Here is a 15271-nt window from a genome sequence, read left to right as displayed (position 1 = left end):
ACACCAAGGCATTGTAAAGACCAAAAGAAGGATTAGAAATACCTATTGGTGGCCTGGATGTGATCGCCAGATTGAGGACCAAGTCAGAAAATGTATCCTTTGCTCCAAAAGTGATAAAGTATGCATGGGTGCTAGTTATCTGATGGTGATGAGAGATGTCCCTGAAAACCTGTGGAGTAAGATAGCTTATTGATGTGATTGGCCCAGTTTGGAGTGATGGTTATTCAACCTTCTGTTTACTGATCATTGACATGCTAACCAGATGGGTTGAAATCACTTTCTTACCACAGGTTACTACTCGTAAGGTTATAGAGTTCATGGATGAATTGTGTGAGAGAGAAGGGTATCCTCAAGACGTACTCACTGACAATGGTCCACCGTTTAAATCCAAAGAAATGGAAAAATATTTGAGTGATAGGGCCATCATTCACAAGTTTTGTGCCATTTATCACCCACAAACCAACGGTATTGTGGAGCGATTTAATAGAGTGATAAAAGATGCCATTAAATTGGCGTGGGCCAGTGGGAGAGAGTGGAAAGGTGTTGTCAAAGAAACTCTAATAGCTCACAGATTTACTCCTCACAGCTCTACAGGTGTTTCTCCCTTTGAGCTGAGTAGGGGCAGAAAAGCTACTACAAAATTGTTCCCAGGGTGGATGAGTGCTGTTGCAGGAAACGTAGTTAACCTGAAAGAAGTGAAAGAGAGTATTGAGCAAAGACAATTGAATAATAAAAGACTGCACAATAGTAAGTGTTTCAGGAAAAGGCCTGAGCTTCAAGTGGGGAGTTGGGAGAGAATAAAACTTCCGGTAAATCTGAGACAAGACGGATGTCACTGGTCAAAACCAGTTAGAGTTGTGGAGGTACATTCACATGCGGTTAAAACACAGGATGGCAGGGTCTGGAACTACGAGAGGGTCATTTTTCTAAGGGATGAGTGTTTGGAGAGTAATTCTGATGGAGTGGTTGAAGTGAGAAGAGAGAGAAGGAGAAAGTGTGAAATCATAATTGGTGATGATGAAAGTCTGTATGGAGAGAATAGTAGAAGTAGGGTGTCTTGGAATGTGTCTTCGTTGGCAACCTGTTCAGATAACTATCCAGAAGGAGGAGTCAAGACGAGATCCAGAACCGGAAGAAATTACAGACAACTGAGATATCTTTCAGACTACGTGAACTAAATGAGTTTAACATTTTTCTATAAAGAAGGGGGATGTGTAGTGTTCCTATCTACATTACACAGCTCATGCGTCCAGAACGTGAGGAACGCACTAGGAGTGGGAGCGAGGTCGTGAAGGAGAGGTTTGAGCTTGGAACGTGGAGCGGAGTCGGTTGGAGAGACGAGGGAGAGAAGAGACGCTGATGTTCATGTCCCCTAATTTATCTATTATACATATCAACAAATAGTTGTAATATATACTTATATGAGAAATAAATTCTCAACATACTGTATACATGGTCCCCGTTTCTTCAGAGTGACAACCATCAAACCTCCCTGTTATTTTCATTCTTTGTTTATACTATTAATTCAATTATTTATCTTGTAATTCATTGTCTGCCTTCCCTTTCCCCACCCTCTTGCCCTGTGGGCGCTTTGAAACAGTTGTTGCTAATTGTATAAGCGCCTAACAAATGACCAATAAATAAATAAATAAAATAAATAAGGACGCAACTTGGCTCCTTAGATTAGAGAGAGTGGTAGATCAAGGAGCCAAGTGCATCTTAAACCGCTACAACGTGCTAAAACTTTGTTACTCCATTCCAAACCTGTGCCAAATTGTATCTGAATACCTGGAAATTGTGGAATTTTTGCAAGACGACCAGATGAGCCTGGTGCTTCTACACCTAAGGTCGGTTGTGGTAAAAAAAACGGATGCTGGCTTCTGCAATAACCCTATTTATTGCTTGGCTTTGACCTAACTGACCCAATGGGTGTACCCTCAAGGAACACATCTAAACTCGTGACAGCTGACACGACTCAAAGAAACCGCAGTGTAAGCCCCGCATTTGTTTGTTCCCATCTTCGATAGGGCCTGGGATGCAGAATACATTGGGGGGCACCAGGGGGGGAATGCCCACACAGGCAGAGAAGAACTTGCCAGGTTCTGTGGTGGATGGTTATCAGTGACTGTTGAAACAACCAAATATTATATTGACTATAACTAGGCCTTGGAAATCAGTGCCTGATAAAGAGACTGATTCCGAGCTAATGAAACCATCAGAGCTATCGGAGGAGAGCTCTTGGTCTTGGCTTGCAGTGGTGCTTGTGCCGGAAAGTACCCAATAGCCAAAAAGGGTAACCACATAACTGCGCCACCACCCCCCCAAAGGTTAACTTTGTGGAACACGCAGAGGTTTGCTCATCTGATGAAAACTGGGTCAACACCTTTGACGGAGGCCGATTTAATTTGTCTGCAAGAAGTCTGGCTTACTAACAAACCTATACTGGATGGCTTTGTAACATTCCTTAATCCAGCCATTACAGCAGGCCGGGCCGCCCAACTGCGGGTCTTCTGACTTAAGTTAAATCAGGCTCTGACTTTAAAGTATTCCATTCTATTAACCACAGTGCATTTATTCAGTAAATCATTGTTGAAAACTACCAGCAGGCTGACAATTCACGTGGGAGGAGGAGCAAACATCTGTCTTTAATCAATACTTATTGAAACCCTGCGAAGGTGACGCTAAAGACCATGCTTGACAACATGGGGGAAAGTCATTGATGAAGCCTATGGTCGAGAAAACACCTCAATTTAGCATATGTGGGAATTTAAATTTATCATGTGGCGGAGAAAATATCTTTATTGAGTGTAGCAAACAATCATCCCATTCTAAGTAGCTGCAGAGAGGCAAAAGGTGGAATGCACTTATGAAGTCTTGGGACCTCCTAGCTTAAAAATGGTCATTTTGAAAGGAGCAAGATGTGCCATTAAACCTTGCAACAGGGGACTTAAACATCTGTAATAGACTTTGTGTTTGTATCACGTGACCTTATTGATATAATAACAGCATTTGAAGTTATACCCACGCAAGTGAGTGACCATAATCTGCTCAAAACCTTCTGGTTAAGAGATAGAGTAAGCCCCCCTCGCCCTTGTTTGCGTCCACACAAGTAGTGGTAACATATAATGGATGCAGGCTTAAGATGGCGAAACATGACATGGAAAACATTAGTCTGAGCTTGCCAAGTGAGATCGCGGCTAGGTCAAACAGTGGATCATGTACCTCTGTTGACTCCTTACCTGGTCCAGAACGGACAGAGGACGAGACCAAGACCAGGGCACCTGCATAGTTATGACAAGGAGCTAGTGGAAAAAAAGAAAGCACTAAGGCTCCCTCGTGGCCCTGAAGCAAGGACAAGCTATCTCGGTATGGGAAGACACGAAGAACTTAAAGAAAATGTATAGAAACTGGCTCAGGCGTCACAGGAAACATTTGACACTGAGAAATGCCCAGAGGACTCTGCAAGCTATAGAACAAAAAAAGTGTCTGCAACTTGGTCTATTATACATTTGACTGGAGCCTGTAACAACTTGCGCCTAATAAAAGGAGTTGCTGAAAGCTTGTCAATCACCTTCCTCACTACTCTTTTCTCAGAACAGGGCACAGCGGAAGAGGCCACATTTCCTCGACCAACTTGGAATCTGGATTACGATCTGTCCGACCTGACCGTTTTGATAACTCAATTTAAACCCTTGCATGCCCCACGCCCCGATGGCCTGTCAAATGCAATGCTGATAGAAAATCCAAAAGATTGGGCCCTGTTTCTCGATATGAGTCTGAAAGATGTATTGGAAACAAGAACGCTACCCAACTCCTGGCGCGAGGCAAATGTGGTCCCGATATTTAAGGGTGGCGACAGAGGCTACACAAACAACTAGCACCCAATAACGCTTTCGGATGTTCTGGGCAAATTATATGCCACGCTGCTTCTGTGGTGACTACGCAAATGGACAGTGAGCTCAGAACACCAAGATCATTTGTAGTTGGGCTTCACAAAAGCGCTGAGGACATCACCCCCAATATTCCTCCTGTCGCTACTCATGAGCAGAGTGCAGGAGAAGTCTCAGAAGATCTATATTGCCTTCATCGACATTTCTAAAGCCTTTGATGGAATCAGTAGAAACCATCTGTGGAATAAGCGCCTGACCTAGGGCTGCCCAGTGGACTTGGTCGACCTGCTAAAGGCGCTACATACTAACTCATTGTGCAGAATCCGTCTGAATGCCACGGGACTCCTAAGTGAAAAAAGACCAATACGGTGGGGAGTCAGACAGGGGTGTCCAGTGGCACCATCGCAGTTTAACCTGTATATTTCAGATTTGGCTGCTTCACCGTCTGATGTCCGGTGCTTTCTCCCTAAAATCGGTGGAGTTTTGGTGAACAGACTTTTATATGCAGACAACCTGGTCCTCCTTGACACTGCACCGATAGGCTTACAGAGGCAACTGACTTGTCTGGCTAAATACTCTGTTATAAACGATCTGCAGGTAAACATAAACAAGACAAAGATCTTGATAATGCAGAATAATTGAGGAAAACGGAACAGCACATTTACCTGGCACCTGGGATCAGAGTCACTGGAGGTTGTTGATTCCTTCAAATACCTGGGAGTTCACATCTCTAAAAACTTGCAACAAACAAAAACCACCCAAGTGCTGAAAAATAAAATGGGGTGCTGGCAAATCAAGCCATAATCCTGAAACGCAGGTTCTGTGGCTCCTCACTGCTCCCTCTAACAGACTTCTATAGAGCTAAAGTAGTCCCGGTAGTGACCTATGGTGCAGACGCCTTAATAGCTTTTCAAACAAAACAATGGCCTCTACTGGAAGGCCGCTTTTGGAGAAACGTGCTTGGATTACCAAACCCCATTCCAGTCCAGATTATCAGAAGAGAGTTTGGGCTAATATCATTGCAGGGAGCAAAATAATATTCCCCATCACAGTTTTTTCCCATCTGTGACAACTTTCTTTTTGTGTTATATTTGCACAAACCTGGTGATGGATTTTAAAATGTAGGGGGAGATATGTGCTTTTAGTTTTGTGGAGCAAATATACCTTCACTATTTGTGTTTCCTCATTGGCCATGGTAGAAGCGTGACTCTCGACACCGGAAAACTCGGACTTTGATCTATGTCTTTTTGACGACAAACATACTAATGAACACACTCTCTGCTTACTTCAATAGTAAGTGTAGTACAGAGTGCCAAAAAATGTTTCATTGTTTACTGGCTTGGCATGGGTTTGGCTTAAAGCATGCTTGACGGTGAGGTCTAACGCTCTAACCGGACAGACTGTATAGTTTTGTGGTGTGTTTTGGGTCTTTTTTTTTCATCATGAAATGGACTCCTAACTTTTTCATTCTGCATTTTCTTGAAGGAACGTTAAGCTCCTTTGGCCCTTGATCCCAAATTGTTGGGTATTAACAGTGCTAAGGTATAGCTTACAACCAATGACAACAAACAGCACAAGTTGATTATGTAAAAGCCACAAAGACTGCACTTGCAATAATCATTCTATTGAGACATGAATCATTTTTTGCGACCATAAATTAATATATTGAGGAATTTGTATATTGTCACAATATGCAGTGCACAGAGAGGGAAGTCTAAAATTAGGTTGATTGTTTTATGGAGGTGGTCGTCCTATCACATGATAAAAAATATACCAGATAATTAGTTTTAGATATTAATTGCTGTTTGGCTATATTTTTTGTATGGGTTTATGGATTTGTGTCACTGTAAGATGAAATAAAATATAAACCACAACTATTATCCGAAGTTATGTATGATTTCTTTTTTTTTTAAATGATGACTTGCTCGCCTACATATTATAATTCTCAAGGTTGAGGTTTTCAACATAATCAATCTTAAAATATATTGTTATAGCAATGGACTTCTGTCATTCATTGAATAAAGGCCTCCTGCCCCATTCCCCAGATGGTTGGGTCTTCTGACAGGGATGTGTGGTGTGGGGAACTCAGTATTGTACAAAAAGACTGTATCTAAACGGTCGCATGAACAAAAAGTTCTAAAAATGCTACCACCAAATGTTCGAACACCAAAAGTTCGAACCTTTGTTGGTAGCATTGCAGGTAAGTAAAAAAAACAAAAAAAACGGGGGCTGCAGGTGTTTCCCCCGCAACACCCCGCTCACTATACTGTGTGGTATAGTGAGCGGGTTGTTGCATGAGACACCCTTGCAAAGAAGAAAAAAAAGGGTGGCTGCGTTGGTGCCCCCGCAACACCCCGGTCACTATACTTTACAGTATAGTGAGCGGGGTTTGCGGGGGAAACCCCTGCAGCCCCCGTAAAAGAAAAGAAAAGGACCCTGCGTCGCTGGTTCCCAAACACGGGAGTGAAAGGGAACTGGCGACACAGCATGAAGAAAAAGGTAAGTGGGGTTTGTTTATCTTGGGGGTGGTGAGGTGTCATGGCTGTGGTGTGGGTATGTACTTGTGTTCGCATGAGAAAGGTGCGAACTTTTGGTGGTTTGCACCTTTCTCATGCAAACTTTCCAGCTGTGGCAAAATCAGCCGTTGTCGGATCATATAGATCCGAGGAACTTATGGTGACAACAGTACAGATCACAGTTCAAGTGTGTTTATTTTGTATGCGGGTTGGAAAAACTCCTAATCTAAACCTAAATCTAAGATGGGAACAAGCGTCGACCATCAAATGAAAAATAAGGCAGTCCTAGTGGCATTGTGTCAAAACAAAAAGGCCTATACTATGAAACCTATTGCCAAACCTCACAAATAATACAAAAAGGGTGTGGGATAGTTTTCTGGAAAAGAATAAGTGTTTGTAAATAATATGTCAGGATGCAGTAAACTGGGACTTTCTTCTGCATGTTTTCTGCACAGGGTAAGATGGGAGTCTGGAGCACAGCACACACTCGAGCTTTCCCAGCACAAGTTAACAGTTCCAATGGCAGCAATCAGAACCGTGGATGGCCAAGTATCATTTCTCCTGAAAGTCTCTTGCCCTCGAGGGTCTGATGTATCCAATAACAAAACAAAAACAACCTTCTCTTTCACAGTACATATTGGGTGACGGCTTCACCCCTGGGTCCCCCACTTCTAGGTGCCGACCCTTCGCTCACAAATATCAATGTTTTTTCACACAGTTCCGGTGCACATACCTTGTTCGGGGTTACCTTTGTCAACACCCTGTTTTTCGGGACTTCAGACTTTGTCCCCTTTTCATTAGCAACCCTCTTCTGGGTTCAGTCTCTCCAATTTCACATTCACTGTGACTCTCAATGTTCACGGGATTCACTTATCTTACTCTCTGAAATTTGTAGATGAAAGTCTTTCGATTGTACAAGGATTTTACTAGACCTCCAGTATGACCACTTTGACCTCTACTGGTGGCTTTCCTATGGCCTTCTGGTTTCTGTAGTTTCATTCAAATAGGGATCTACCAGAGTCTCTGGGAGCGACACCCACCTGGTGCCAGTTCCCTCTGCAGTTGGTCTCCCCTCAACACTTTTACTGTTCTTTCCCAGTTCATTAAACTAAGTTGAAACGTGCCACTTAGCGTTTCTCATTCAACACAGCCCGGCTCTTATCAGTTCTCCCCTAGCCTCACCGGCTTTGATGAACCGCTTGGCTTTCTGCTTTACTGGAGTCAAGGCCGGTACCACGATAGCAGGAGTGTCCCTTGTTCCCGCTTATCAGCGTTGACACGCTCTTTGCACTGTTGACATCTGCTGCAGACACTTGTGCTATTGTCCTCGGTCTTAGGCTCTCCTCCACGAAGGTTCTGCAGGTCTGCGACGAAAAGAGCAAGGTCACTTCCCTCCTCGCCACCCTCTCGCTTCCTGCCGCCTTTCTCCTTCTCTTGAACTGCCACGCCAGATTAGCCATCTCATCGTACTGTCTGCCCTGCTCGTAGTGTGCTTTTTCGCTACACCGTTTATCCCTGTGGGGAAAGGAAAGGGCCGTCGGGTGTGTGCGATTTTGGGTAATTGCCTGACCCTTGTATCGTGACATGTCAGGTAACCAACATTAACATTAGTCTGTTTTCTATCACAGTAACAACAAGTATTTGTATTGGAAAAAGAGGGTGTTAGAAGTTTCGCGTGTCTTACGGTGTGTGATGGGGAAAAGGTGTCACAAGAAAGAAAATGATTGGTAGACTGAGAAAGATGAGATGGTTAGGATTTGTGGGGCAAACGACCTATGTGGTAGGATGGGGAAAAGGTGTTAAAACAAGGGGGATACCGTGTCTCACCCGGCAGTGTCACACCCCCACTCACAGAGGACCCACCATCCAGGTCATCCTCCCCCACTGGTCCACCCCAGAAACTGGATCCAATAGCGATGGCTGTGTCCTGGCCACCTGGATGACAGATCCCCGGGGACTAGATAGGGAGACACCTTCAGGCCTCCCACAGTGGCGAGTCAGAAGAAGGACACAGATGCTCAGAGGACATGGTTTACAATAGTTTATTATAATAGAATTATAAGGCCTGCCTATCACTATGGGGGTCCGTGCCTATCTTACGAACTAAGGTGCTTTTCAGTCCTTCGTGAATGTCCAAAGAAATAAGTTTGTCCAAAACTACCCTAACTGTCCCTACAACCATCAAAACTAGCTTAGGCTCAGAGAATGGCTTCCTTTCCTTAGGGTACTTCTAGTACCAGTCTCTATGGTTCTTGATTAATATGTAATCCTTAAGAAGTTTCTAGTGATTTCTTGGATCAGTCTCTGTAACTCTTCAAGTGGGTGATTGAGTTTCCCTTCCTCGCTGAGAATCAGTTTGGGGACCTCTTATACATTTTATACTCCTGATTTTGTTTCTGAGCGTATCCCTGAATGCTATTGTTCAGCCAGGCTTTCTCTCCTGGGCTATTGTAGCTCTTCATGCTTTGGTCCAATTGACCGTGTATATGGTGAATTACTTTCCCCTTTTCCCAGGGTATTATTATTCACTGTTGTTCTCTCCCTCTATTCAGCTTTTCAGTAATTCAGTCTTTGAAATCATCACAGATTAAGTTCATTGGCTTCAAATTTAACTTTGCCTCCTTCCCCTTTTCCCAGGGTATTGTTTTCCACTGTGCTTTTCTTTCAGTATTCAGATTTTCAATAATTTCTTCTCTTTTATCACAACCTTTTAATTTCACTTGTTTCAAGGTTAACTTTGTTTCATGACTGTTAATGAGATGAGTTGCTTGTATGGTATGAATCCCTCCAGGTCTCCCTCCCTCTCTCTCTCTCTCTCTTCCTCTTCCTCTCTCTCTTCCTCTTCCCATTTACCTCGACCCCTAGCCTCACAGGGGGTGGGGAGAAGGGACGAATTCTCTCAATTCGTCACAGATGTGGAGAAAATATTTTTACCTGATGTTCAACCTAGGATTCATTTACAAATTCAAACTGAACCCCACCTTGTTTTTACATCCGAGAATAAAGATTACAAATATGTTTTTTTTTCTTTTGCAGGCAACTTGCATGAAGGTGGAAGCAAGTGAGCGATCAGTGGAAAATCTACTAATAGACATTAATAAGCTAAAGGAAGAAATAGCCAAAAAGAAACCGCTGAAGATGCAACAAAATTCAGGTAACTGTGACAGCATTCTGGTTGCAGTAGTAAATTGATCACACAAAACTAATATCAGCCGACACTCAATGTGTCTCTCAGCGAGCTACTTCCCACACATATATTCTCCCTCGCTCTCCCCTCTTCTCCCTGCCTAAAAGAAAGCTAACTGCACCACTCCAGACTGGTGCTAGACAAAAACCACACTGCCCATGCATAAGGTTTTAGTCACACACATGTCTCATTATCTGTCTGACAGCGCTCTACTTTTTTTTTCCTTTTACATATTCATATATATTTGTTGCCAAAGCACTGCACAAAAAAGTTACATAATATGGTTCAATCAACGCAAAGATAAAAAGAAATTATGACTGAATTAAGAGATACATAGGAGGAAAGTATAAAGAGTTGGAGAAGAGCTAATGTCAAGGGGCAAAGTATTCCATAGTTTAGGTGCGAGTAAAGAAAAGCAACGGAAAGGAGCACATTGGGATTAGGGGAGGCTAAAAGGTATAAATGTTGGGATCGAAGAGAGCGATAAGGGGGAATGAGGTGAGCAGGGGAGCCAAAGAGAGGGTGTTTAGACTGTCATAGCACTTGGATAGTGCAAGAAAGTGAAGGCAAGAATCATACGGAAGAGTTGAAATACCCAGAATGGATGGGGAGATGGGTGAGCATGGGGATAGGGAGAAAAGAAGACTTAGGATAGAATTAAAGACTGAGCAAAGAGAGGTGAGATGAGATGAGAGGAAGGAAGACCCATAAGAAGGGCCGAGCAGTAGTGAAGGCGAAAGAAAATGGTAGAGGTTATTATAGATTTAGTGGCTTGAAAAGAAAGAAGTGGGCGGATCTGATGAATTTTATGATGTTAGAAATGGCAAGAACTAGCTGGAGAGGAGAAAGAAAGTATTGGGTCGAAGACTACAGAGAGCTTACGAGCCGAAAGACCAGAAGGTGGTTAAAGAAGTGAGGAAGGGTAAACTGGGAAGGGGGAAAACACTGGAAAACACTGGAAAGTAAATACTTCAGTTTTGGAGCCTTAAGGTGTAAGAAGCGGGGCAACATCCAGGATTGTACAGCAGAACAGCAATCAGGGATCAAAAAGTGAAGAGAATCAGAAGGATGTAAAGGAGAAGAAAATCTGGGTGTCGGCATAGAAGGTGAGATGCTGGATTGAAAGATTCAATAAGGGAAACAGGCAGTGGTCAAAGTGAGCGGGAGCAGTGCGCCTCTACTTTTTTAAATTATGTTTTACAGCTCCTATACTTTTATTTTAAAAAGAAACCGTTCCGAATGGTTTTGTTTTAAAATAAAAGTGTAGGAAGACGTTACAGCTTGCACTTTCAGTGCACTGCACTGAACATTCCCTTAAACAGCAGGTGCAAGAGTTTGGGGATTTGGATTGTGTGTGGGAGGGCGCGTGGAGATGTGGTTTGTGGGGAGTGGGTGCAGGCCAACAGGGAACATAGCTCCACTACTTCTTTTTGTACACTTTGACCACTGGAAAAAGTTGGAATAGTAGAGATGGAAAAAAGGAATCTGCCAAGTACCGAACCTTGAGGGACACCAGTAAGAAGAGACAGAGGGGAGGGGGGGGAGAGGTTTGACCGGTCCTGGAAATGTAATAGAAGCAGTCAGAAAGTTAATGAAACCTAGGAACAATAAAGTCAGTGCAGTAAAAAGACACTCGAGGCAAATGGGTAAGTGTGTGTTTTTATTTCAAGCAGGCCCGCTTGGAGCTCTGCCTCACTTCGTATCCTTTAAAGGTCTGCTCTCTGCCTTGCAACCCGCCGCAATCAAGACACAACAAGGTTGCGGGGCAGAGAGCCATTCTAACACAGAACATTAGAACTATTACATATCCCTACAGTCAGCTTCAACCCAAGGTAAGAGCAGAAAGAAGAGTAGGGGGGTCAACAGTGTTGAATGGCCCAGAGAGGGCTAATAGAATGAGAACAGAAGAGGATTTATTGTTCCAAGTGGAAGGACGGGTGTTAGTGACGTGCAGGAGGGCATATTATTTGTGTGACACAGCCGGAAACCAGATTAGGTCAGAGGTAAGAGAGAGTGGAGATTAAGGTATAAACGGATTTGAGTGTAGACTGCTCTTTAAGAATTTAGAGACAAAGGGAAGCGAAGGAGAATGGGTTGGAAATGTAATGTTAGTGAAGGATCAAGAGGTTTTCTGATAATGGGAATGACAGTAGCATGTTAAAATAGTGTAGGGAAAAATTGAGTAGACTGAGAAAGCTTAATAAGCAAAATTAGGTGAGGAATAAGAGGGATAGATTGAGGGAAGAAGAAGAGAGGTACGTTCAAGGGTAGAAGCGGTAGAGTGAGCATGAGGAGCAAGAATAGAAGTTGTATCAGAATAAGAAAGGAGAGAATTTAGAGAATGATGGAGATGAGTAATATAAAGGTAGGGACTGAGGGAAGAGTAGATGGGTAAGGGATGGAGCAGAATGATGTGCGTAGCGAAGAGACTTTTGAAGTGAAAAACACGGTAAATCAGACCAAGAGAGGCTATAAATAATGGAAGGATCAGTAGGAGGGAGGGAAAGCATGTTATTAATAACTTGAAAGGGACTACTAGGATGGTGAGAGAGAGGAAGTTGGGGGAAGAGAAATAATGCTTTTTGGCATCATAGGAAGTGTGAAGTGCTGAAAAAGCAGCAGAATCAGAGGGATCATGGGTTTTCTTTCAGCAGCGTTCGGCCTGGTGCAAGGAAGGAAGAACAAATAGTGTGATGAGTAGGGGACAGCCATGGTTGCAGTGGTTTCTGAGACTGTAAAAAAGGACTGAGAGTAGTGTTTACTTTGTATGTTGGGTTTCTTCCTCTCGAGTTGAAAATATTCAGTGTTTTAAATCCACAGTAACATGTTAATTATAAAAATTCAACATCAAATGCAAGCTCAATTCTTCACACGACCATCATTTCTATTGAACGACAATTACAAAATATAGGAAACTACTTAGTCTGTAGGCTTTGCTATTTAAAAAAAATAATGTGATTGCACCCAGCTTGTACTCACATATTGTGCTGTGCTTAAGTTTGTATAAACTTATTTGAGTTTTATAACCAAAGCATTGGTAGTTTAGAGGAATGAACAGAAACTTTGAAGGGAAAGGGATCAACCTTGAGAGCCAGACTCCAACCTCCCAACCAGCACTGTACTTTAATTTATTTAAATGTTATTGGCTATGACCTAAAATAACAAACACTGACCTACAGTTACTGGAGGTCTTCACATTGGGAGGACTCTGTCAGGATCCCGCTCTACAGTTGCCGTTGTGTAAAGGGTCTAGCAGAGGTGACCAGCATGAACGTCAGGAGGATGCAGTACTTGGTTCCAAGTGACAAGCAGCAAAGGCAAGTCCTCAGAGCATTAGCACCACAGAAATGCTCCACAAGAATGGATCCAGTTGTCCCTTTTAGGTCACAAGACAGGATCAGCACACCTGGTCCCAAAAGATGCTGGTGCAGAGCTTCCAACGTCATCCTTGGGTCTTTTGACTCCCTTGCATGCTTCAGAATTAAATTCCAGCGGTTCAAAGCTTTTGGTACAGAGTGTCCGCTTTCATACCAAACTGAAGAGTAGACGGTAATCCCAACTACCAAACATGCCCAATTCAAACATTTGCCAGCCAACCGCACACAATCTGTTGAGTCAAGCTCTGGTGGCTGTGGAATCCAGAGGTACCCAGACATCCAACCCCTGTGATCGCTTCCAGGCAACCTCACACATTCCTATGGAAGACTTGGCAAGAGCTCATGTCAGGCTGATAGTTCTGTAAGGCTGCTCTCTAGACAGGTGGGTAGCGAGTTTATGAACTACTCAGGTGCCAAGGTTTCTAAAACCTCTGGTAGCATCTTTGTTTGCCCCAACCACTGGCTTATTAAGTTTCGAATCCTTCCAGCCAACTCCATAGGGGTTTGGTTGGGGAGTAGATGGGTAGCTCGTAATCTGTGCTGGAACAAGGACTCAGTCTGCCCTACCTTAAGAGTTTTCTTAACCTCCTCAAAAGGGGTTTTACCATTGGCATGGATGGTTTGATATGCCAATTGCAGTTCCCCCTTAAGTAACAGGGCCAGATCACAGGTTTTAAGAGTGTCATCCTAATGAAACTGGGTGACTAGGCATTCAAAGCTGACAAAGGCGCCCAGATCCTCGCCTTCACGATAGGGCAGTAGCACTATGAGGGGAAGATGACTACCACCAGTTAATCCCCTTTTCTAGGGCTCCCCAAATCCTGCAGTGGTTGGACCAATCATTTTGGGAACTGTGAAGGCCTCATGAAGCAAATCACAGACAACAGATTCGAAGTTCAAACAAAATACTTGTATTAACTTAAATGTCTGGATGGTGTAAGGCCTAACTTTCCCTATGCTAAGGTGGGATTTCCCGACCTAAAGAAACTAAAGATAGTCTGAGTTAGTAAGATCAACTTAAAAGTCTGAGTCTGACACCTATACTTGCCCTCACAGCTACAGCTAAAGCTAAATCGTGTGTAGGGATGTCCGCAACAAAGGAAATAGTGTTCCAAATAAAGTTCTTAGCGTCTTCCAGTTCTAGGTTTACTTTCCAGCTCCCCTTCTCCCAGCTCAAAGCAGTTCCCGATGTCTCGGGTTTCCCTTTCCCCAAGACGTCAGCTTTTCCAGCTTGCCAATGAATAATCAGTTCAAGCCTTACAATTCTCAAAACCTGCTCCCGAACCTTACAATGCTTCATGCTCTTCAATAAGTTTATACAGATTGCTATCTTCGGCATTCACTTCAGCAATCTAATTCACAAGTGAAGATTATTTACCTTTACTTTCCTTTTCCAGACAGGGCATCTTTGGTCTAGGCGCAGTTGTCAGACCACACAGTCCACCCATTACAGGTCACCCAACCGCTAACCCTAGGTCCTCTTGCCCACACAGGTGTCTTCTACACTGCACCCAGGCTTTGGTTCAGAGTCACTTTGGCTTCTCCTTTACAGTCTCTTGGCTTTACCACAGTGTGTTCTTTCACACAATTCACTATGTGGTGCTTACTCTCTCCCACCACCTTGCTTTCACCATCTTCTTAAGTGCTCATCAATTGCTTTTCACTTTATTCGGAACGTTTCATCCTTTGCTTTTCCATGTTTATTATGTGTATTTCACACAGGCTTTCATTTCATTCATAGGCTTATTAAAGCTTTCCTTTAGATTGGTATTCAATAATTCTGGCTTTCTATTTCAGTTCCTGTACTTATAAATGTGCTTTACTCGTAATGTTCAAAAGAAACCTACACTTGCACACATATTCCAATTTAGCCTGCATCATCGTATGCCCTGCGGTAGCCCAGGAGTGCTCCGGTGCACATGTTCCCTCTGATTCATTCACCGGTCCTCAGCGGCTCCTCTGGGCAGTCTCTCTCCTCGTTCTCAGCTCCGCGCACACTTCTCCAGAGCTCTGCGAGTAGCGCTCGCCTGCTATGAATCTCGCTGTGGGTTGCCGTAGCTTCGCTCCGTGCTCAGGGATGCTACCGGTGGCCTGTAACACCTGTAAGTCCTCTGTGCCCCACAGCTCCTGCTGTGGCCACCAGGCGGAGGGGACCCTGGCAACCTTGACCTCCTTACGGCCCGCTCGGGCCCCACTGTTACGGTCTCTCTGTGGCGATTGCCGGCATCCTGGCCTTGGCAGCCCCCTTTGAATGGATTGTGTCCTCCCACGTATTCCTCATATTAGATATATTCGTATCAT

The 15271-nt window shown here is 43.7% G+C and overlaps 1 protein-coding gene across 6 annotated transcripts in view; it reads left to right on the top strand.

Moving 5' to 3' along the window:
* The window catches only part of ABRAXAS1 (abraxas 1, BRCA1 A complex subunit), a 403189-nt gene that overhangs the window by 271241 nt on the left and 116677 nt on the right, over nt 1-15271 (top strand). For all 6 annotated transcript variants that reach the window (XM_069630387.1, XM_069630392.1, XM_069630388.1 and 3 more), the window contains one exon: nt 9443-9560. In XM_069630387.1, the coding sequence (XP_069486488.1) occupies nt 9443-9560 (118 nt within the window). The remainder of the gene's footprint in view (nt 1-9442; nt 9561-15271) is intronic.

This window comes from Ambystoma mexicanum, chromosome 6q (assembly GCF_040938575.1).
Source record: "Ambystoma mexicanum isolate Mex_15411 chromosome 6q, UKY_AmexF1_1, whole genome shotgun sequence".
Classification (NCBI taxonomy): domain Eukaryota; kingdom Metazoa; phylum Chordata; class Amphibia; order Caudata; family Ambystomatidae; genus Ambystoma; species Ambystoma mexicanum.
This window is presented reverse-complemented; position numbering and strand designations above follow the sequence as displayed.